Raw genomic sequence first — 24,975 nt, 5'->3', positions numbered from 1 at the left:
AACTCCATTTACATTTCTGCTTGCACATCGCTGGATCCAAGCGGACATGTTTCGAAAAGGAAAGGATTGCTGATCACAAGGAATTATTCAAAGGGGATACATATTACATAAATCGTTTTGAATGCCACTTAAAAACAGGAAAATAAAAAAAATTAACAGTCTGTAGCCAACCCTGCAGTTCGCCCAAAAGGAATGGCGTTTCTGTTGTTGTTATTTTTTTGGAAGCAGAGGTGGAAATTTTTGACAGTTCCCCTTTCACTGGCAATCCCCACTTTGTACCCTGTGGTGTTCTGAAGAGTCTGCTGACACCCCCCCCCCCCAAACACACACAAAATTTCAAGGACTCAGTGGGCCTGAGCAGGACAGGAAAACAGGGAAGCCCTGCTCTGAAAATTCCAGAAATGTTTTTCTTTTGTAACTGAACATCCCAGGACCCAAGGCAGATAACAACAGCCAGAGGCTCGCCGCAAACTGCCCCTCGGCCCCGCCAGCAGTGGTGGGATCCAAAAATTTTAGTAACAGGTTCCCATGGTGGTGGGATTCAAACAGTGGCGTAGCGCCAATGGGGCTGGGCGGGGAACGACGGGGGCGTGGCCGGGCATCCGGGGCGGGGCATTAATAATTTCTCTGTTACTGTAAAAAACCTCTTATTGTAAAAAAAAGTTCCTAATTTCCAGCTGGTATCTTTCTGCCCATAATTTAAACTCATTATAGCAAGTCCTATCGTCTACTGCCAACAGAAACAACCACTTCTGCTCTAATGGACTGCCTGTCAAATACGTAATACTTTCAAATACAGGCCTGACAGGCAGTGAGGAGGAGAAAGTTTGTTTTCTGATGGCTGATGTGTATGCTGAGGTTACATCCAAAGTAGCAATATTTATGTTTCTAGCAGCAAAAATCAGAGAAAGTTCAACTGATGTTCAAACCACAAAAGCTAAGTTGTAATAAAGGTGGTTAAAGATTCCTAAAATTATAATCCTGTTTTAACTAAATTTATGATATTCTGTTTAATGTTATATAACTGCATTGCTTCTGTACTCTAATGCTTGAAAAACTCTCATAACATGTTTTATACTTTTGTAATCTGAGGGGAGGAGGGCTTTGGCTGATGTACCTTTGTATGTGTATATGGCCTAAGGCTAATAAACACTGATTTGATTTAATACTTTCAAATACTTAATTTTGTTTCTCGAAATCAAAAGAAGGAGACTTTCCTTAAACAAGGAACTTTACCATATTTCTAAAACATGTTTTTGAAACAGCCCAACAGGGAGAATTGTCCCGTTTTCTACCTTCGCTAACCAGCCACATAGGAAGCAACAGGACTTTATGATTTTTGGACCTAATGGAATTTCTAACGGAAAAGCAGACCCAATCAGTAACCCCCTCTCGGCACACACAAATAATTAGTAACCCACTCTCGGGAACTGGTGAGAACCTGCTGGATCCCACCTCTGCCAGCCAGGCTGCTCAAGGGGTGGCCCGTGGCAGGCTCCCGCCGGCTCAGGTAAGTGGTGTGCAGGAGCTGTGGGGGGCGGGAGCGGTGGGGGGGTGCTGGAGCAGGTGTTGCCCTGGCTGCCATTTCCCGTCCCTACGCCTCTGACAACAGCATAACACCAACTTATATAAATCCAATATTTGAAAAACAAACAGTACACCAGTCTGAAATTACTTATTTGTGGTATTTCCCTGCCCCATCTGCCCAGGGTTAGATACATGCGCATAGACCCGGTGTGTATGGGGGTGTGCAATTTGGTATGTGTTGCCTTCATTCATAGCTAGCACTCCTGTGATGCTCACCTTTTCTGTTTGCCAGTTGAACTTTAGCACCAGTGTTGATTAAATATTTCACCGTGTCCAACCGGGAGCTCTCGATCCCTCTCATAAGTGGGGTGCCATCGTTGATGGAGAGAGAATCGATGTTTGCCCCCGCATTCACGAGGACTTCTGCAATATCCTGCTGGCCAGCATGGCAGGCGTGGTGGAGAGGGGTCCACATGAAATTGTCCATTGCGTTCACATTAGCCCTGGAGAGCAAGAATTCATTTATGAATGGAAAACGCGCCACATAGTCACTGAATCATAGAATCGTGGAGTTGGAAGAGACCCCAAGGGCCATCAAGTCCAACCGCCTGCAATGCAGGAACACACAATCAAAAGCACTCTTGACAGATGGCCATCCAGCCTCTCTTTAAAAACCTCCAAAGAAGGAGACTCCACCACACTCCGAGGTAGCATATTCCACTGATATTGCATTCTTTCACAGACTCTGTCCCAGACATCTCATTAGGTTAGCGGTGCTTGTTGTGCAGTTGGCAAAGAACTATATTTGCAGTGACCCTCAACCAAAATAACCATATTTACTTTTCAGCGTGGTGTCGTGGTTAGAGCAGCAGGCCCTAACCAAGTGAATTAGAATTGTTTCCCCTTTCCTCCACATGAACATAAGAACATAATGGTGGATCTTCTCTGGTGGGTGGACTCTCCTTTGGTGAACCACGTTTGTTTCCCCACTCCTACACATGAAGCCTTCAGTGTGGCCTTGGGCCAGTCACAGTTCTCTCTGAACTCTCTCAGCCTAACCTACCTCACCAGGTGTCTGCTACGGGGAAGGGAAGGAGTTTGTAAGGCACTTTGAGTCTTCTTAGGATTGAGAAAAGCGGGGTATACATCCAAACTCTCCTTCTTTCTTCCCTGCACCTCACAACTTCCCTGTTGGGGGGATATGATTGAAGTCTATAAAATTATGCATGGGATAGCGGCAGAGCTAGCGGAATCAAACCCAGTTCCTCCAGATCAGAGTGCACCTGCTCTTAGCCACTGCTCTTAGCCACTACGCCACTGCTGCTCCCACATTTTTTCCCCAGGACCAGGAAAAGTAACAAAGTTTCATCCCTATTTCTGCCCAAGATGAAGAAGAAGAGAAGAAGAGTTTGGATTTATACCCTCCTCTCTCTCGTGTAGGAGACTCAAAGGGGCTTACAATCTCCTTTCTGTTCCCCTGCCCCACCAACAACAAACACCCTGAGAGGTGGGTGGGGCCAAGAGAGCTCCGTAGAGCAGTGACTCACCCAAAGTCACCCAGTGTGTTGGAGTGCATAGGCTAATTAGTTCCCCAGATAAACCTCCACAACTCAAGTGGAAGCAGGGAATTAAACCCGGTTCTCCAGATTAGAGCGCACCTGCTCTTAACCACTCTGCCACTTCTGCTCCTGTAGTCTGCCTGCCCACCCAAACTATGAATAAAAGGCAAATTTTATTTATTCAAAACATGACTGGCCTGCATTTCAGTCTACAGGACAGCCATGTTTTACAAGAGTTGTGGACTCAGTCAGTCTACCGCTGCACAATGACAATAAAACAGAGGTACTTTATAGTCAGTAACACTATCACCGGCCATTAAAAAGCCATTTTTCTCCTCCTATGTCTCAAAGACTGGAAGCAAACTCTGTCAAGGAGAAGGAGTGCAGAGGCTGGGGGAAGCAGAGGAGTTCAGCTACCTTCCCCCCCCCCAAAGGGTACACTTGAAAATCTCCACCATGCCTACTTTATAAGGCAGTGATGGCGAACCTTTTTGAGACCGAGTGCCCAAACTGCAACCCAAAACCCACTTATTTATTGCAAAGTGCCAACACGGCAATTTAACCTGAATACTGAGGTTTTAGTTTCGAAAAAACGATTGGCTCCGAGGCATGTGTTACTCGGGAGTAAGCTTGGTGGTAGTCGGTGGCTTTACTTCCAACTTACGACCCTAGGAGGGTTTACTCAGAAGCAAGCCCCATTGCCAGCAACCAAGCTTACTCCCAGGTAAAGGATCATGCTTTAGTTCTTTGCATGAAAATCAGTGGGGTTTAACTGCGCTTGACAGGATTACCCACACGGCTTCCCATAAGCATAAGCATAAGCATAAGCATAAGCATTTTATTGTCATTGTGCACGCACAACGAAATTTACAGCAGCAGTCCTTGATGCACACAATTTCAGACTCATACATCATCCTCACTTTCCCCTTCCTCCACCCATCCCTACACAGCCCCAAATACATCAATATGAAGCAGCGGAGTTTAGCATAGCCACAGCTCTAGAGTAGAAGCTGTCTCTAAGCCTCTTTGTCCCCTGGATTCTGAGGGCCCTGTGTCGTCACCGCCAGATGGTAACAGTTTAAAAAGAGAGTGTGCTGGATGAGGAGACCCGGGTCCCTCAAGATATTTTGGAGAAACTTTGTTTAGGAAGCGGGGCCCATAGATTTCTTCCAAGGAGGGAAGAGGGCAGCCCGATAATCCTTTGTGCAGTAGTGATCACCCTTTGGAGGCGCCTTCCTATTAGCCATGCACTGTGCAACTGGAGGGTATACACACAAAAGATGCAGTAGAGTTTTAGGACACTCTCTCTATAGCACAGCGGTAAAAAGGACACCAGAAGTTTTCCATCTGATTTATTTGCTTCCTTAAAAGTCTCAGAAAGTACCCAGTCTTTGCTGGGCTTTTTCTTAACCACCTTGACAGTCTATGCGCCCCAGGTCAAGTATATTTAATCCTAACGCTTGTAGAATTTCAAAACTTCTTCCATTCCACTTGATCTCCATTTATAGTCAAGGGCTGAATTTCTGAGCTATTCCTTCTATAGTCCACTATGAGCTCCTTTGTCTTGTTAGTGTTAAGAACCAGGTTATTTTCCCTGCACCATGAGAGCAGTCGGTCCACTTCATTCCGATAGGCAGACTCATCCCCTCCAGAGATGAGCCCCACCACCGTTGTGTCATCAGCAAATTTGATAATGGTGTTACTATGATAGACAGGAGTACAGTCATATGTATAAAGGGTGAACAGTAAAGGACTAGGTCCTTTACTGGCCCCCCAAAACTAGGTCTTAGGTTTAATGCTAATAATCGAGCGCAGCCTAGATGTGGGGGGGCCAGCCTAGATGTGGGGGGGCACTCTGTTTGCGCGTGCCCACAGAGAGGGCTCTGAGTGCCACCTCTGGCACCCGTGCCATAGGTTCGCCACCACTGTTATAAGGGCTGACCAGCGGATCTCCTGCCCTACCAACACGCCCACCCACCCAACCCACACACACACACACACACACACAGAACAGATGCATCTGGAGAATCAGTATGGCACAGCGATTGGAATGCTAAATCCAGGAAACCTTTGAGTCAGTGTGCTACAGTAGCTTGGGAATTGGACTTGGATCTGGGTTCAATTCCTGCTCTGCCAGAAATTTGGACGTTAGGCCAATCACTTTCTCGCTGTCTCTCAGCCCAGCCTCACTCGCAGGGTTGGTGTAAGGACATAACAGAAGACAGAGAGCCGCATCAGCCATTCTGAGCGGTGTGAAGAAAACACGGGCTGAACAGGTGACAGACACACGCAGCGGTCGACACCCAAATCTGCCTTGTAAAAAATCTGAAGCCACCTTTCATAAATCCAAGGAAATCATTTCCTCATGTGGTATTGCCAGGCCTGGCACCACAGGGCTGGAGCCAAGGCCCCACCTGTACTTGTTGTTACCTGTGGCCCGAGGGTCTTTCTGTTCCATCTCTTTGAGGTTCGCTCGTAACTAGTGAAATATGCAAACCTTCCCCCATCTCCCATTAACTGGAAAAGGGAATAAAATTCCTTCAGAAACTAATGGGGCTCCCTAGATGTGTGCCTTATGCTGCGTTGTGCATAGAGATGGGCCTAGAGATGTGCATAGAGATGGGCCTAGAGATGTGCTGCATTGTGCATAGAGATGGGCCTAGAGATGTGCATAGAGTGTGCATAGAGATGGGCCTAGAGATGTGCATAGAGTGTGCATAGAGATGGACCTAGAGATGTGCATAGTGTGCATAGAGATGGGCCTAGAGATGTGCTGAGTTGTGCATAGAGATGGGCCTAGAGATGTGCATAGAGTGTGCATAGAGATGGACCTAGAGATGTGCATAGAGTGTGCATAGAGATGGGCCTAGAGATGTGCTGCGTTGTGCATAGAGATGGGCCTAGAGATGTGCATAGAGTGTGGATAGAGATGGGCCTAGAGATGTGCTGCATTGTGCATAGAGATGGGCCTAGAGATGTGCATAGAGTGTGCATAGAGATGGGCCTAGAGATGTGCTGCACTGTGCATAGAGATGGGCCTAGAGATGTGCATAGAGTGTGCATAGAGATGGGCCTAGAGATGTGCACAGAGTGTGCATAGAGATGGGCCTAGAGATGTGCTGCGTTGTGCATAGAGATGGGCCTAGAGATGTGCTGCGTTGTGCATAGAGATGGGCCTAGAGATGTGCATAGAGTGTGCATAGAGATGGACCTAGAGATGTGCATAGAGTGTGCATAGAGATGGGCCTAGAGATGTGCTGCGTTGTGCATCAAGATGGGCCTAGAGATGTGCTGCGTTGTGCATAGAGATGGGCCTAGAAACAACTCTAGAAACCTTGGCATGGATAAGGGTCATAAAATATTGCCTGCATATACATTTTCTAGTGGGATCCAATAGCTATATTCACTCTCTGTTATCAGATCACTTTATTTCAGAATGGTACACTTTGATCTTTAGAAAGGTTGAAGCTATTGGTTTCCCTTTGGAATCACTCCTTATGCTCACAAAGGTGGAAGCCTTCAGACTAGTTAAGAATAGGCTCTTGGATCTTGATTTTCATTATTTGACTCTTGCTGCCAAGACAACCTGTTCTCCAACTACATTATTAATCCCATGCGAGCGTGGAATTATGGCAGCATTGTTCTTCGATCTGCTGGATTAATCCCACCCAGAGGAGAGCCTCGGCTACTGCAAGATGTAATGTGCTGCCATCAGCTCTGCTGGAAGGAAGATTTAAGAATATGGAACGTTCTAAAAGAGTTTGTTCATGTGATACGACTACGGTTGAAGCACTTGACCATTCTCTGTTTCCATGCCCTAAATACAATAAGATACGCATGAAATACATGAATTCCATTTTCTTGCAATGTTCCCAGTGGCATGAGTGTTACAAGATACCCAATCTCCTGAACAGCTCTGATGTGCTCTTTTGTGAAAACTGTTGCAAATTTTATAGTGGAAATTAGTAATTTTAACTGCATTTCTTAACCTTGTTTTGTTTTAAAATTTTGTCCTGTTTTGTATGCCAATAAAGGCTTGTGTTGTTGTTGGAGAAGGGAGTATGTCTGTCGCGGCCTTTGGCTAACTCATAACAATACTGTATTCACACTATCCTTTCTTATGTGGGCTATTGTGGGAATCAGTGGGAGGGGAAAACATCTGAATGGGCCACGCTTGAATGTTTGAAGATCTATACTGCCTGCAAAAGGTAGCTGCCAGATCTGGCATAGTTCAATAAAGCTCTCGAAATATTCCTCAGTGTCAATCATTGGCTGGAGTAAGAGAGCCTTACAGGTACAGACCCTGAGTCTTTAGAGAAGAAACGGCTTACCCTTTTTCTAAAAGGAACTTCACCGCTTCCATATTGCCGCTCGCACAAGCGGCCATCAACGGCGTTTTGTAGAAATGGTCTCTCACATCCACCGGTACCCCCGACTCGAAAGCTTTCTTCAAAGACGAAAGGTCTCCAGCCTTCGTGAGGTAGTTGATGTTGGAAAAGTTCTTCGCCGGGTCGTCGATGTACCACCAGGAATCGTCCTGTATGGGGTGCTCAGGGGGGTGGTCGCGATTGAACCGGCCGCAGTCGGTGACGTTCTGATAGGTCTGGACCATGTAATTGGGGGGTCCGCCATCGGGGCGTCGTGGCCACGAGCTTTCTGGGATGACACAGATGGGTAGGGGGATGGCAAACTTGGGCTTGCCTTTCGCCTTCTTGCCTTTCTTCTTTTTGGGGCCATAAGAGGACAGGAGGAACGCTTTCTGCAAATACCGGTTGCCCTTCAAAAAATCCTCAATGTTCACGCCTCCAGCGCGGGTCTTCTCATGAGCCTGAGCAATGGCAGGGAGCTGTTCGGTGTTCACAAAGGAACACCTCTCCTCAATGACGGCAATGAAATCTTCTTTGGCGACCGTCCCGTCACCTCGATCCATCAGCTCGAACGCCTCCCGAAGGCTTGCCTGGTGCTCCACAGACCAGTCGTGCAGTCGAATGGCCCAGGGGGGGTTGGGGTTCTTGACCCCAGGTTTAGGCTTGGAGTATCTGGCAAAACGCCGCTCGATTTTACGGATCTCCTTGACCGCCGCTTTAAATCCAGCATCTTTGGCAACGGCTCTGGGCACCTTTTTTTCCAGATTCCTCCACGTTGGGTCAGTGCCTAAATTGTCCAACAAAATACATTTCACCAAAAACAATAGTTTTTTAATGGAAAAAGGAACGTTTTTATGCATGGGATTCTGCCGTAAAAGTGGATAGATTGTTCGACACTATTACTCTTGGACCTCTTACAAAACCAGAGTTAAGTGGCATCTTACATTGGTACAATATGTTCATTCCAGAATCAGTTTTCACGGACTAGAATCTATTTCTATAGATGCATGGGGTGAACCCCCATTAGGTGGACATTTATATAAAAATCATAGAATCATAGTGTTGGAAGGGTTATCAGTTCAAACCCCCTGCCACACAATCAAAGCACTCCTGATAGATGGCCATCCAGCCTCTGTTTAAAAACCTCCAAAGCACTGTTTAAAAACCTCCACCACACTCCAAGACAGCATATTCCACTGTCAAACAGCATAGAACAGGGGTCTTCAAACTATGGCCCTCCAGATGTTCACGGACTACAATTCCCATCAGCTTCCGCCAGCATGGCCAAGTGGTAGGGCTCATGGGAATTGTAGTCTATGAACATCTGGAGGGCCATAGTTTGAAGACCCCTGGCATAGAACATAAGAACATAAGAAAGAGCCTGCTGGATCAGACCAGAGTCCATCTAGTCCAGCACTCTGCTACTCGCAGTGGCCCACCAGGTGCCTTTGGGAGCTCACATGCAGGATGTGAAAGCAATGGCCTGCTGCTGCTGCTGCTGCTCCTGAGCACCTGGTCTGCTAAGGCATTTGCAATCTCACATCAAGGAGGATTAAAATTGGTAGCCAAGATTGGTAGATTGGTAGCCCTGACAGTTCTTCCTGATGTTTAGATGGAATCTCTTTTTCTGCACTTTGAATCCATTACTCCTGGCCTAGCATCTCCAGAGCGGTGCCCACACCTGCATTGCCATTATCTGTCTGTTAATGGCTCCTCTTGTTTCAATTACTGTGCCTGTAACTACTGAAATAGGCCTTCCTCAGTCCTCCCTCCCCCGAGGCAGGATTGTGGCTACTGCTGTCCTTGAATTCTGAAACACATAACAATACTGGTTTCACACTGTTCTTTTCTTATGTGGAGGAGTCTCCTTCTTTGGAGGTTTTTAAACAAAGGCTGGATCAGCATCTGTCAGGAGAGCTTTGATTGTGTGTTCCTGCATTGCAGGGGGTTGGACATGATGGCCCTTCCAATTCTATGATTCTATGATTCTCTATGATGGTCTCTTCCAACTCTATGATTCTATGATTCTATTGTGGGGACCGGTGAGAGGGGGAAGGCTAGAAGCGGGAAAGGTTTGGAGATATATGATAGCTGGAAAGCTGGAGCCCTCAGCCCTGGCTTTCTACAGCTAAGCTCCTGACACAGTTCTATGAAGCTCTTGAACTTTTCCTGAGTCCCAATTATTGACTGGAGTAACAGACCCTCACAGCTTGGTCTGGAGCAGCAGAAAACAAGATTGCTCCATCTTCAACGTGACATCCCTTCAAATGTTTAAACACGGCTATCCTGTCACCCCTCAACATTCTCTTCTCCAAATTAAACATACTTAACTCCCTAAACTGTTCCTCATAGGGCTTGGAATCCAGAGTTTTTACCATTTAAGACTCCCTCCTCTGGACCTGTTCCAGCTTGTCAATATCCTTCTTGAATCACGGTGCCCAGAATTGAGGTCTGACCAAAGCAGAACAGAGAGGTACTATTACATCCCTCATTTATAGGAAGGTGTTTTAAGCAGAAGAAAGGTGTCAACCTTTGCTCAGTGGATGACAAGGATCTACCGCAGCGTTGGGAAGTCACAGAGTAAAGCTTCTATGAGGCCATTGCTTTCACATCCTGCATGTGAGCTCCCAAAGGCACCTGGTGGGCCACTGCGAGTAGCAGAGAGCTGGACTAGATGGATTCTGGTCTGATCCAGCTGGCTTGTTCTTATGTTCTCATGAGCAACGAGAATCTCCCTCATGGAAATTTAGGCCATTGAAAGGGCAGAATCTAAATGCACGGCTGTTGCCTGCAATCCTTACTTTTATTTATTTTATTTGATTTGATTTACATCCCACTCTTTCCTCCCCAAGGATTGGGCCAGAGCAGCTTACAAAACAAATACAATACAAATACAAAAATATATATTTGATATGTAAACAACAACATCCCCAACAATTAAAATACATTTTGGCACTATATTACAATTTAATAAAACCTTCCTGGTTGGACGCAAGTTGGGATGAGAAATTAAATTGGGGGGGGGGGGGTTGTGGAAGCTGCAGATGACACGTGGCTAGTGGCACCCCAATTTCAGGGTATCATCCATAGACTCTCCAGATGATACCGACGGCGTTTGGTGAAGTTTGGTTCAGGGGGTCCAAAGTTATGGACTCCCAAAGTGGGTGCCCCATCCCCACTTTGGCACAGAAAAAGTTTAGAAACTCAGAAATGAATAAAATGCATGTATAACATCGACATATTTTATCTTTTAGTACTGTAAATGTACACAATTCTTTTGAAGTTAAAAGGAAAAGAAAAAATTCAGAATTCTCTGAAATGAAGGGAGAGCCAAAATTGTTTACACGGATTTTCCATATTGCGGGAGCGCTGCATCCTTAACCCCCGCAATGTGGAAGGGATAAATGTAAATAATAAATAGATAAGAATTTCTTAAAGTGTTCTCAAGGTACAATTGTGCCTTGTTCTCCAGGTCAGGGGGAGGAGTGAAAGGAGGTGAGAAAGAGAGAAAGAGAGAGAGAATACCACAATATATTTTCACCTCTTTGCCCTATAAATTTGCAACATTCTGTGAATCCCCCTGCAGCCGCATAGTGAAGAGGGGTGTTTCCATTCATGGCGATGAGGCCCACATCTCCATCGTAAGCAGAAATAATCTTCAGGATCTAAGGAAAGCCAAGTCAATTTTGTTACATTGTTACATTGAAAAAACAGATCATGCACCCCCTGGGCTCCTCCCCCTCTCCTGGGCTCCTCCCCCTGGGCTCCTCTCCCTCAAGCCCCCTTGAGAAAGTTCAAGCCAAATTTCTAAGGTCACTTGCAACTGCCCAAGTATGTATCTAACATCTGAATTAGATTAGAAGCTGGCATGGTCAAGGTAGATGCCATAATCAAAATAACTTTAATAAATACCTTCAAAAATGTGCAGCCTGCTTACACACTCAGAAATTCCCCATTGGCTACAATGATGCCAAGGCACTGCAGAGCAGAGAATCTTGGGAAACTTCTTCGGGTGCCTGTCAGGGGCACATTTTTAAAGCTACTAGCACCAACATTTCAAAGTCTCATCCAAAGACTGTCCTGATGATACCACCTGAGTTTGCTGAAATTTGGTTCGGGGGCCCCAAAATTATAGATCTCTATATCTCTAGTTTAATATTTAATGTATTTTAATTAATTTATATATATGATGTTTTAAATTTTTATGTTGTTGGAAACCGCCCTGAGCCTTCAGGGAGGGCGGTATACAAATATAATAGATAGATAGATAGATAGATAGATAGATAGATAGATAGATAGATAGATAGATAGATAGATAGATAGATAGATAGATAGATAGATAGATAGATAGATAGATAGATAGATAGATAGATAGATAGATAGATAGATAGATAGATAGATAGATAGATAGATAGATCCTCAAAGTGGTAGCCCCCATCTCCTGTTAGCTCCCATTGGAAACAATGGGGGATGGGGCACCCACTTTGGGAGTCCATAACTTTGGACCCCCTGAACCAAACTTCACCAAATTCCGTTGGTATCATTTGGAGCATCAATGGATGATACCCAGAAATTGTGGTGCCACTAGCTTTAAAAATGTGCCCCCTGCAGGCCTAAATGCAAAACAACACAAAATCAGATGGACCCGAATTTTTTGGGTATACTCAAATATTCGGGTACATCCAAATATGTTATTTGTCTTATTCGGGCATACAGATAATTTTACGTTTGAATAAATCTGAATCCGAATTTTACCGAATTTCTAGGGTATTGATCAAGCCTATTTTCCACCACCTGCAAGTCTCCAATTGCAAAAGATCTCTCTCAATTATATAACAAAAATCAAGGATAAACCAATGAGTTTTCCGTATAAGAACCTCTTTCAATGTCTTCAGCAGAAGATCAATTAGTACCAGCGTGGTGTAGTGGTTAAGAGCAGGTGGACTCTAATCTGGAGAACCGGTTTGATTCCCCACTCCTCCACCTGAGTGGCAGAGGCTTATCTGGTGAACAAGGTGTATTTCCGCACTCCTACATTCCTGATAGGTGACCTTGGGCTAGTCACAGTTCTTTGGAACTCCCTCAGCCCCACCTATCTCACAAGGTGACTGTTGTGGGGAGAGGAGGGGAAAGGAGCTTGTAAGCCACCTTGAATCTCCTTGCAGGAGAGAAAGTGGGGTATAAATCCAAACTCTTCTTCTCCTTCTACTATACGCTATGTTTCACATAGAGATGTTAGTTTGGTCAGTGGAGGTACAGCAATTGAGAAAATTATGTGCTTCCACATTATAATATAATCCCGAAGAAATATGAGAATTATCATTCATTTTAATGCGCTGTCTTTGTGCATTTTTTTTCTATTGGGATTAATGGAAAATGACATCCCAAACAAAAACAGACTGCTCTTCATGTATTTGTCTACTGCTGCAAGGACATTGTATGCACGGAAATCTCAACAAAAGAAGATTGTATACAGCAGTGGTGGCGAACCTATGGCACGGGTGCCAGAGGTGGCACTCAGAGCCCTCTCTGTGGGCACATGCAAACAGAGTCACCCCCGCCCCCACCCCCCACCCCCCACATCTAGGCTGGCCTGGGCTGCTGGGCTCGATTATTAGCATTAAACCTAATTAGGATTAAACCTAGTTTTGGGGAAGCAGTGTAGGTAACCCTGATAACCCACTGATTTTCATGCGAAGAACTAAAGTGCCATCCTTTACCTGGGAGTAAGCTCGGTTGCTGGAAATCAGGCTTGTGAGTAAACCCTCCTAGGGTTGTGATTCACCCGCTGGAAGAGTTGCACGGTTGCTTCAAAGCAGAGCCAACGACTACCACCAAGCTTACTCCTGAGTAACGCACGCCTCAGAGCCAACCGTTTTTTTCTAAACTAAAACCTCCGTATTCAGGTTAAATTGCCGTGTTGGCACTTTGCGATAAACAAGTGGGCTTTGGGTTGCAATTTGGGCACTCGGTCTCGAAAAGGTTCGCCGTCACTGGTATACAGAATGGCACAGAATACTCAGAAATAGCAAAATTAATAAGTTTATTAACGGACAGTAATATAGAGAAGTTTGTAGAACTGGAAATCTTTTACAATCTACTGAAAAAAATATGGTAGAAGAGAAATAATGGCAGGATTTGAGATTTAAAAGCAAACAGCAGATTGAAAGAGAATAGCAGAAATGATAGTGTGCGACTGATAAATTGTTTCATTTTAAATAGATGCGTAAAACCTAGATTGGATTAGAATTCAACAGTGAGATAGTGGGAAGTCATTTATTTGGGGTTAGGGGGTATGGTTTAGTTGCTTTAATTGTTTTGTGTGTTTTTTCTGTATTTCATATTTTTGTGTTGTATTGATGTGGTGGTGGCGTGAAAGTATGTATGTTTTGTTTTTCTACGCTGAGAAAATTAAAAAAATACATTAAAAGGGAAAACTGGGAAGAAGGAGAGTCATTCAGCTTTAATCTGTGCATTTTGAGTTAATAAAACCTTGTCTTTATAAGCATTTCAGCCAGGGTGAAGCAAAATATATTCTATAAGATTTTTTTAAGTGCTTCCGCAACATTTCCATCAGGAAAACCAGATGGAAGCCCCTCAAGTAGGGAAGGACCCTTTTCCCTCCAATATTTTTCTTTTCCCCCCTTGCCTCTTGATATTTCTAGGTCTAACTATGCTAAAATGATTCTGGACTCCTTTTCATTGGTGAACAGAAACAGCAAGGCTGAATGGTGCTGTTTTAGAAGAAGAAGAAGAAGAAGAAGAAGAAGAAGAAGAAGAAGAAGAAGAAGAAGAAGAAGAAGAAGAAGAAGAAGAAGAAGAAGAAGAAGAAGAAGAGAGGAGGAGGAGGAGGTTTGGATTTATAACCCCCTTTCTCTCCTGCAGGGGAGACCCCTCCAACAGGGCCTAATCTCCTTGCCCTTCCCCCCTCACAACAAACACCCTGTGAGGTAGGTGGGGCTGAGAGAGCTCCGAGAAGCTGTGACTAGCCCAAGGTCACCCAGCTGGCATGTGTGGGAGCGTACAGGCTAATCTGAGTCCCCCAGATAAGCCTCCACAGCCCAGGCGGCAGAGCTGGGAATCAAACCCGGTTCCTCCAGATTAGATACACAAGCTCTTAAGCTCCTACGCCACTGCTGCCCCCCTACGCCACTGCTACAAGACATAAACCTGAGCACCCCTCTTCCCACAACTAGGTACCTTCTGGATACAACCAAGAATACCTCAAAAAAACCTCCTTGGGCTGCAAAATGTGCAGCATGGTGTCTTTCATTGTCAAATATGTTGACGTCCCCGCCTCTCTCGAGGATGCCACGGACAACTTCCAAAACGCCTTCTCTCGACGCTTCCATCAGGGCAGTGCGGCCAGTCGCCTGGAAATGAGAGAAACCCAATTGCAAACATAGAATCATAGAGTTACCACAAGGACCATCAAGTCCAACCCCTTGCCATGCAGGAACACACAATGAAAGCACTCCTAACATATGTTCATCCAACCTCTGTTTAAAAACCTCCAAACAAGGAGACTCCATCACTCTCTGAGGCAGTGAATTCCACTTCCGAACAGCCCTGACGGTCAGGAAGTTCTTCCTAATGTTTAAGTGGAATCTCTTTTCCTGCACCTTGAATCCATTACATGTTTTCAGGATACTGCGAACAGATGGTCCAGTTCCAACAAGAATTTGTGCACACAGTTGGAGGAAAAATTCCCAATTACTTCCTATTTATCTCTTTTTTTAATCACAGCTTTTGGCCAAGGAGCTTGGTATGGTGTTCACAATCTGTGGTCCTTCATTTTATCTCCCCAAAAAATCTTTGAGGAAGATTAGGGTCAGAGAGAAGAACTGCAAGCTTCATGACAGAGTGGGGAACTGAGGTTGGGACTTTCAGAGTCCAGTAATCAGTACACCAAGGGTCTTCAAGATGGAATCTGTGGCACCTTGCAGTCCACTCTCCTGGAGCACGCTGGGTGTTTTCAGGAAGTGGGTGGAGCCAGATAGGGTTTTAGCCAAGTAAGGCTTCTGATAGCCCAGTGATGGCGAACCTATGGCATGGGTGCCAGAGGTGGCACTCGGAGCCCTCTCTGTGGGCAAGCACACACAGAGTTCGTCATGCTCAGTGGCCCAGGCCAGCCTAGGCATGTGTGTATGTGTGTGTGGGGGGGGTGATTCCCCCCCCCACACACACACACACATGCCTAGGCTGGCCTGGGCCACTGAGCATGACGTGTGCGCACCGTGGTGAGCAGGGAGGACTCGGCTGTCGAGCCTGGTGCTTGTGCTACGGGTGGCTGCTGCCCGAGGTGGGGGGGCACAGAGGAGGCAGAGATGCTAGAGAGGCACAGAGTGGTGCACGTGGGACTTGCTGGAGGCTAGAGCAGGCTGGCCCCTGCTTGAGTGGCTGGGGCGAGGGAAGAGGGAGCCAACCAGTTTTTTTCTAAACGAAAACCTCAGCATTCAGGTGAAAATTGCCGGGTTGGCACTTTGCGATAAATATGTGGGGTTTGGGTTGCAATTTGGGCACTCGGTCTCGAAAAGGTTCGCTATCACTATGATAGGCCACAAGGGATTTGATTGGCTGTGCAGATTTTTAATTCATTGCTTTGGCAGTAGTTGCCACCACAGTGGAAGAATCTTCACTGTGTGGCTGAAAGGAAGCTGTAGCAGCCATTTTGTGGCCGGCTCCGCCTATGGCTGCACCCACAACACTATGCCAACATTCCAAAGGAGCTCATAGGTTCAGAATAGTTGGGGACCCCTGCATTCAGTCATACTGACTTCCCTCATAATATCTTATATGGAAAAAAATAGCTGCATGTCAACTCTGATCTACGCTCTAGGGCCTAGGCCCGTGGTGGCGAACCTATGGCACTCCAGATGTTCATGGACTACAATTCCCATCAGCCCCTTCCAGCATGGCCATGCTGGGAGGGGCTGATGGGAATTGTAGGTTATGAACATCTGGAGTGCCATAGGTTTGCCACCACTGGCCTAGGCAGAAGGGAGACCACTGTGGAAGACAAGAGTCATTATACAGAGGAAGGCAATGGCAAACCACCTCTGTTAGTCTCTTGCCTTGAAAACCCTACAGCATAGGTGTCAAACTCGTAGCCCTCCAGATGTTATGGACTACAGTTCCCATCAGCCCTGCCAGCATGATGCTGGCAGGGCATGATGGGAACTGTAGTCCATAACATCTAGAGGGCCACGAGTTCGACACCTGTGCCCTACAGGGTCACCATAGGTTGGCTATGACTGGATGGCACTTTACACATACACAACATAGTACTGTTTGGGGGAGTGGAGGTGCCACAAGGTTATGTGTTGCCCTGGTCCTTCTCGGCCCCCTTAGCGGCCCTGCCTGTCCCCCTGTATAAAATGGCAAGGACATCCTTACTAGGTTCACCGCATTGGGGTCCGCTCCGCTTTCCAAGAAGATCATGCACGTGTCTTTCATCTCGTGGGCTTGCTCACAGGCTTGCAAGAACACCGGCTTCCCATCAAACGTCACGTTATTCACATCCGCCCCATACTCCAGCACCATGTTCACACAGCGGAAGTGACGCTTGGTAGGCAAAATGCAATAGAACAGAATACCTGCGTGGAAGAGCAGAAGCATGGCTTGCCAAGGAAACATCTGCACTACAGAATGGCTCAACCAACCATTGAAGAACAAGCTGTGGCTGAGTGGCGTCGCATCTATTTTGAACGCAGAAGAATCCCAAGTCCAATCCACAACATCCACAAGTGGGAGGATCAGGTAGCAGTCTCTAGCTGAGGTCCTGGAGAGCTGCTGCCAGTCAGAGCAGGCAATACTGGCTTGAATAGACCAATGGTCTGATTCACCAAGCCTATGTTCAGTTTCATGTATTCAGGGTGAAGCCAGGTTCAATCCCTGCATGTGCAATTAAAGAAGTCGGTCATAGGTCGATTCCGCACTTGAGTTATCGACCTAAGTTCGAGCTGCGTTCGACCTAAGTGCTCCGCACAACCACTGGGATTGACGTGGTTTTGTACCAGCTTGGCCCCGTGTAACGGTCAAATTTCCGACTCCACTTGGGAACTACTACTTTTTCAGGGAACCACGCTCAAACTCAGCTCGATTCCAGTAAAGTGCGGAATCTCTGGTGCCAGGAGTCCCCCACTCAGCCAATCACAGCTGAGTGTTTTGGGCATGCGTACAGCTGGCCAATCAAAAAACGCCACCTTCGTCCCTCCATTCCTGTGGCAGTTTTTTTTATAATGTGTGTGGGGATAGACGGAACATGGCCGTAGAACAGTAGCCAATCGGAACAGAGCGGCGAAGAGGCACAGGATGATTCCGCCCTCCGAGCTGGGATCAAGCTGGTTGCAGTGGGGAACAACAATGGCTTTGACCTACGTCAGTACCCTTCTCAGGGAACTGGGTCGAACCTATTTTACTCATGTGCGGAATCGCCCATAGACGATGTGAAGAACTTCAGCCGGAGAGCTGCTGCCAGTCAGAGCAAGCAGACGATACAGGTCTATAAAAACTAGGACAAAGAGACTTAGAGACAGCTTCTACTCTAGAGCTGTGGCGATGCTGAACTCTGGGGCTTTGTGTTGATGTGTTTGGGGCTGTGTAGGGATGGGTGGAGGAAGGGGAAAGTGAGGATGGGGAAAGTGAGTCTGAAATTGTGTGCATCGAGGAATGCTGCTGTAAATTTTCGTTGTGCGTGCACAATGACAATAAATGCTTATGCTATAATGGTCTGATTCAGTATAAAGCTGCTTCATGTGTTCTTTCTTTTGGGGAGTGGCCATGGCTCAGTGGTAGAGCACCTGCTCAGCATGCAGGTTCTATCCTCCACATCTTCAGTTAAAAGGATCAGGTAGTCATTGACATGAAAGACCACAGCCTAGAGAGCTACTGCCAGTCAGAGCAGGCAATTCTGACCTTGACAAAGCAACAGTCTGGCTCAAGATACAGCTGGCTAACTGTTCAAGAAAGCAACGCCTCCCTTTTTTTCACCAATCAGTCCAGATCCTTCTTACCTTTTCCTTCCTCGTCGACGATCGTCATGTCGGCCTCCGCCTGCACCAGCACATCTAAGGCTAAGTCGTGGCCGAGCTCAGCAGCTTTCATGGCCGGAGTGCGCCCCATCCGATCCTGGACGTCTGGATGAGCTCCGAGCTCCAAAAGGAAATGGACCATGTCAATGTCGTTGGCGACGCAAGCCAAGTGGAGGGCGCTGTCTCCATTGACGGGCTCGGTGAAGTTGATGAGCTCAGGGTAGCCAAGTTTGGTGAGCTTTTCGATCTGTTTCTTGTCCTTCTGGCGGACGCACTGGAGGACTTTGTAGATCTGTAGGTTTTCAAGCCTTTTATCAGCCAAAGACATTGTCAATCAACTGAAGAAGGGCTCCTCCCATAGAGATGGTTTCTGCACAATAGAATGGAGCAGAGCAGAGTCAGCTATTACCCTTCACAAAGCAATTGAACCAACAAACCCTTCTGATTGTCTGTCTTTCTGTTCCAGTTATTTGCCTCTCAGCTTCCAAAGACAATAGGACTTCTCGACCCTGTTGAGCCTGCAGGTGCTACTGGAAATATGGGAAAGGGTTGGGGGCCACCTCTACAAAATAAGCATCATGGGAGGCAGGACTGATAAAATGTCTGCTGTGGGGACTGGGACCAATCACAAAATGGCTGCCATGGGGACTGGCATTAATCACAAAATGGCTGCCATGGGGACTGGGACGAATCACAAAAGGTTGGCAAGTTTCAAGCCAAACATCCTCCTGAGAGCCAACACGGTGTAGTGGTGAGGAGCAGATGGACTCTGATCTGGAGAACCAAGTTTGATCCCCCACTCCTCCAAAAGAGCGGCGGACTCTTATCAGGTGAACTGGATTTGTTTCCCTGTTCCTACACACGATGCCCGCTGGATGACCTTGGGCTAGTCACTGTTCTCTTAGAACTCTCTCAGCCTCACCTACCTCACAAGGTATCTGTTGCAGGGAAGAGAAAGGAGTTTGTAAGACCCTTTGAGTGTCCTTACAGGAGAGGAAAAGAGGGGATAAATGTAACATCTTCTTCTGTTATGAAGGCAGTAGTTTCTAAATTGGGGCTTCTTGCAAACCAAAGATTATGCCTCCTGGGATCTTCTGAAGCTCTTTGTACTCCAGTGAGATGCAGAAAAGCCCAGGCTGACTCATTACTTTGGGAGGGGTGGGGGAAGTAAGTGGGCACCGAGAAGCACATCCAATGTGCATTACACTGGGAATCATGTCATGTTGCGTCCCCCCCCCCCCAAAATGAGCTTAAATAGTACCAAAATATCAAAACCATAAAAATAACCACAAAAGAACATTAAGAAAAACAAGAAAAACAAGAACTCCACCGGCGGACGATTAAAAAAACATATACTGTTGTAATGCTGTCTAGGTCCAATAGATAAACAGTTAAACATTCCTAGGGGACCACCAAACCAAAGCTAGAGGGATTTTTAAATTTACGCCCACTTCCCTTTCGTAAATGTCTGAAAGGCTTCGCCCACTTGATATGTGCCAAGTTGCAGGCTGTCTGCCAGAAATGTACCAAGAAAGAGATTATGACATGGGGTAGAAAAAAATCTGTTATGGGAAATACTTCCCACTAGTATTTTTTTTTCCACAGTAAACTCTCCAGTTCAAAAAAACAGATTTTCCCATAAGATTAATTAGTAATGCCAACAGACGCAACAGCAACCGAATTAGATAGTTTCCCCTTTTAAAACATATCCAGTGTTTCCCGTCCAACCAGATATTTCAGTGTTTGCTATTGGTAATAGTTAAAAGGATTTAGATTTGGAGACCGTGTTCAAATCCTTGCCGTGAGGTCTGCTAGGGGATACTGGCCTATTCACTCCCACTGGCAGAATCGACTTCATAGAGTTGTTGTCAGGATAAAATAGAGGAATACAGAACAATGCATGTCGCAGTGATCTCCTTGGAAGGACAGCAGGATGGAAATACATGAAATACATCCAGTCTCTGGAGCTTCTAACACTCAGCAGCTAGAACCAAAGACAGAAACGGTTTGTCCTCCGGGATTTTCAGGGAAAGGTGCGGCCAAAGTTTGGTCAGTGGTAAGCAATAAAAATGTGTCCTAATGGCCCCTTCCGCACAAGCAGAATAATGCATTTTCAATCCACTTTCACAGTTGTTTGCATGTGGATTTTGCTATTCCGCACAGTAAAATCCAGCTGCAAAGTGCACTGAAAGTGGATTGAAAGCGCATTATTCTGCATGTGCGGAAGGGACCAATGTGTCCTTATTAAAGGACAGTAATGCAGAAATGTTTGTAGAAAACTGGACTACCTATTGAAAAACTATGGTAGAAGAGAAATAATTGTGGGGTTTGAGATCGAAAAGAAAACAGCAGACTGAAATAGAATATTAGAAATGATAAAGGGTGTAACTGATAAACTGCTGCATTTAAAATTGATGCACGAACCTAGAATGGATTAGAATGCAATAATGAGATCGTAGGAAGTCATTCTTTGGTTATTTTTCCTTTTTGCATTTCATGTTCTAGTTTTGTATTGATGTGGTGGTGGTGTGAACGAGTTTATTTATTTTTTGGTTTTTGTTCTTGTGTACATCGAGAAAATTTGAAAAGGGAGGGGGGGAGAGAATGTGTCTGACTGCCCTGTGCACTGTTTTGTGTGACTGGGGCAATGCGTATATTTCCCAATCACGTACACCTCCGGTGTGCAGCAGAAAAGCTCCCTTAAAAATCTGGAATTCTGTCCATGCCTACCAAAGCTGCAGGCGCACGGGAAAACATACCATCCATACAAAATGGCAACGGTGCCCATCGGGAAGTTCACGCATCCTGTGCGCACTTTACAGTTTCAGTGCAAAACCAATTGGCTGAAAAGGGCTCGGTTTGAATAGAATTTGCTGCCAAAGAAATGGGGTACCTTTTGCAGGCAAACAAGGCCATTTCATTGACACGCCGAGGTCTGGAATGCAGGTAAACAAAGTCAAGGCCCCACACGAGCCGTGTTTGGGCATGCAGTTGGCAAATCCACATGGCGCATAAAGCAGCCTTCAGGGGTCTAGATGGAGGGCAGAGCTTCCCCTCTGCCCCAACACCTTGCATCGGTAAGGGGGGGGGGGGGGAGACAACAGACGTTGTGGTTGAGTCTTTCATAACCAAAACAGCACCACACACAACACAAGAGTTCGATGAGAAATAGGAACTGCAATTTCTATTTGAGGCTCAATCGGTTATGTAAGATTAATAATAATAGTAAGATTATTAATTGGCAAATAATTAAAATATAGGGAATTGCTTATCAGATGCTTATTGCTGTTTCGGACCTAACGGTTAGAAGGCAATGAATCTTAAAATTATAGCATGTTCTCTCTAAATATTAGCATTACAATGTGAGGATCCAATGTACACAATTTATGGGTAGCTGAATCTCTTCTCCCCTCACCCGTTTTTCTTGTTTACATTTCCTTTTTATGTTTGTGAACCTTCTTTGAGAAAATCAATTAAAAAAAATTGCTTAAAAATAACACCACCACACTTGACAACACGTGTATGTGGGCAAGCAGGGTTTGCCAAGCTCCCGGCGGGTCCGGGAGACCTATTCCCTACCAAGTTTTCTAATGACAAGAGTCAAGCACAGTGCAATCAAAGGTGCATTTAATCCAGTTTAACAGACATCTAGCAGACTTCTCGGACATCTACCGGATCTCCTACATTAATCACTTCCCAGACATCTATCGGATCCCCTGCATTGGATCTATTTCACAGACATCTATCGGGTGAATCCTTTGTATTGATCCACTTCTCAGGCATCAGATCCGCTGGAGCTACAGCCACTCTCTAGACTGGACACGGCATGCGCCTTCCCCAGGCATCCCGAGCAAATCTACACCGAGTCCCACCCTGGCGTGGGCTACCCCGCCCAAGGGGGCTGCAGCGCATGCGCCCCGCCGCCCCACCAAGCTGCTAGTCCTCAAGGCGCGCCTTGAAGTCCCTCCTCCTGCGGCTGGGCGACCACCCGGGCAGGTAACTCACCTCCGCGCGCAGCCAGCGCTCCTGGAGAGCCAGAGGCGAGGCGAGGGCGGCCTCTGCAGAGCGCATGCCTATTCCCGCGGCCGGGGCGGCCAGCCGGGACTGGGGGCTGGGGCGGCGGCCGAGGCTGAGTGACAGGCGGGGGGTGGGGGCGGGCATTGTTGGCTTGGAGGCTCCTATAGCAACTGGGGCCGGCAGGCGCGTGCGTAACAATGGCGCGCGCCTTTGCCCGGGATGCAAAGGGAGGAGCGCGCGCGTGCTGTGCAAACTGCGGCCAGAGCTCCGAGTTTCCACGCTGGCCGGTCCCGCTACCCTCACCCTTTTCTGGCATTGCCTGCTCTGAGTGGCAGCAGCCCTCCATGGACTGGGATTGAGCCTGGAGAGCGCCAAGGACTACCGCTCATGCGCCTCGGTCCTCCCGGGGGGATATGGTTGCTTTGAAGGGCTTTGGACGCTTCTAAGCCCCCCTCTCCTTCTTAAACCGTCCTTTCACCAGGCTCCACCTGCAGATCTTCAGGGATTTCCCAGTCCAGAATTGGTGACTCTGCTTGGGGTATTGGGCTGAGGTCTTCCACATCCCCTGTGACCTGATCTTTTTAACTGTAGATGCCGGGAATCGAACCCAGGACCTGTTATGTGCAAAACAGGTCCTGTCATACGGTTATTCCCGGCCCACCATGCGAAGAAGCTACCTTACCTTGAGTCAATCGGCTGGTGAATATCTGTAATGGCTACTGCAGAGGTCCCAGCATGGTGCCTGCAGGGGTAGAGCTTAAAAATTGTGGGCTCTGATCTCCTGCCTCCCCAACACTCCAAATTTTGCTAAAACCTGGGTCTGAAAAGAAGTAGGTGATGCAAAAAACCTTCTCGAGAGCAATTCTAGTCAGAGGAGGCTGGGATCCCCAAACATTTTGAGCCTGTGGGCATCTTTGGAAATCTGGAACCAGGAAGCTGCAACTGCAGAACAGCTGTTGTGGGATGAGGCCCCAGGCGGCCATCGGAGCTGGAGCCAACCACAAAATGTCAAGGAGAGACGTCGTACATCACTCTAACAGGTTTTTTTTTCCAACGATACAGGCAGAAGCTCTGTTTAATGTCACATGTTGTGTTTTCCCTTCTTGAAAATTCCCAGCAGGGATTTCAGTCAACTATTTAGGACTCTAAAGGACCCCGAGGAGTAATGATATGTCTTCCTTCTGTTGATGTAGTTATCTGATGGCGTTATTGCCCCATAAGAAAGCTAAGACTGACAGGTAAATTATCCCAAGGCCCCTTCCGCACATGCAGAATAATGCACCTTCAAACCACTTTCACAATTATTTGCAAGTGGATTATGCTATTCAGCACAGTGAAATCCAGCTGCAAAGTGCGTTGAAAGCGCATTATTCTGCAGGTGCGGAAGGGGCCTAATTGCTGTTTCCCCTTCTTGTTTCCCTTTTTAAAAGGTGAAACTAGCTTTTCTTCTTGATGTACAACAGCTCCTTCTGAGCAAAACTTTAGAGCTTGTTCGTGAATGCCCCTGAATCAATGATACGCTGTAGTGAAGAAAGGCTCTTATGCGAAGATAAATGGTAGGTAAGAATAAAGTAAAGGTAAAGTTTCCCCTTCAGTCCTGTCCGACCCTAGGGTACCACTGCGAGCAGTGATATTATAGGCAAGCCGTTTTTGTGGGGTAATTTGCCATTGCTTTCCCCGGCTATTCTTTACCCCCTAGCTATGAGCTAGGTACTCATTTACTGACCAAGAAATGGATGGCTGAGTTGACCATGAGCCAGCAGCCAGGATATCTGACCCACAGGGGGCTTGAACTCCTGACCGTGTGAGTGGTAGTGCAAGCACTTAACCACTATGCCACGTGGCTCCTCAGGTAAGAATAGAAGCTTCTTTATGGTGTAGGTTTTGTTTGTTTGTTTGTTGGGGACATTTGAATCCCACCCTTCCTCTATGGAGTTCAGAAATCCTGAGTTCTGCAGTAGTTATGTTTTGGGAGGTGAAACGGGTTGCAGTGTTAAGAACCAAGACAAGAACATTCCATCCCATGAGTAATCTGCGTTCATGGCCTTTTGGATTCAAGCTCCTTTTGTGTTTTGAATTCCAACCGATCTAATTAACTAAGAAGAAACTTGTTTTTATCTATTACAAGGGTGTCCAGCTCTGGCGCTTCAGATGTTCATGGACTACAATTCCCATCAGCCCCTGCTGGCATGGCCAATCCGAAGCGCCAGAGTTGGCCGACCCTGATCTGTTCGCTTTAAACACAATTGGTTTGAACCTTCTGTACTTAGTGATGCACTGAAACATTCTGTTGGGCTGTTTGTGTAGCCAGATCTTTTGGAATTGATAAAAGAATGCTCAGTGATCTCATAGGAGAAGCTCAAAATCAAATCACTAATCAGCAACACTTGATTTAAAACATTATTTTCGACAGAAACACTTACTCTTGCTGGTATAATCTTAATATTTACAACCATTGTGGTAAAGCAGATA

At 46.4% G+C, this 24,975-nt stretch overlaps 1 protein-coding gene across 1 annotated transcript in view; it reads right to left on the bottom strand.

Moving 5' to 3' along the window:
• The window catches only part of ANKEF1 (ankyrin repeat and EF-hand domain containing 1), a 34,945-nt gene extending 12,347 nt beyond the window's left edge, over positions 1 to 22,598 (bottom strand). The window contains exons 1-7 of the mRNA XM_048510488.1: positions 22,492 to 22,598; positions 18,469 to 18,856; positions 16,850 to 17,049; positions 14,677 to 14,826; positions 10,995 to 11,118; positions 7,418 to 8,240; positions 1,804 to 2,030 (exon numbers count right to left, since the gene is read on the bottom strand). Of these exons, the coding sequence (XP_048366445.1) occupies positions 1,804 to 2,030; positions 7,418 to 8,240; positions 10,995 to 11,118; positions 14,677 to 14,826; positions 16,850 to 17,049; positions 18,469 to 18,814 (1,870 nt within the window). The 5' untranslated portion in view covers positions 18,815 to 18,856; positions 22,492 to 22,598. The remainder of the gene's footprint in view (positions 1 to 1,803; positions 2,031 to 7,417; positions 8,241 to 10,994; positions 11,119 to 14,676; positions 14,827 to 16,849; positions 17,050 to 18,468; positions 18,857 to 22,491) is intronic.
• Between the last annotated feature and the right edge of the window lie 2,377 nt (positions 22,599 to 24,975).

Source organism: Sphaerodactylus townsendi, linkage group LG01 (genome assembly GCF_021028975.2).
Source record: "Sphaerodactylus townsendi isolate TG3544 linkage group LG01, MPM_Stown_v2.3, whole genome shotgun sequence".
In the NCBI taxonomy this organism is placed as follows: domain Eukaryota; kingdom Metazoa; phylum Chordata; class Lepidosauria; order Squamata; family Sphaerodactylidae; genus Sphaerodactylus; species Sphaerodactylus townsendi.
This window is presented reverse-complemented; position numbering and strand designations above follow the sequence as displayed.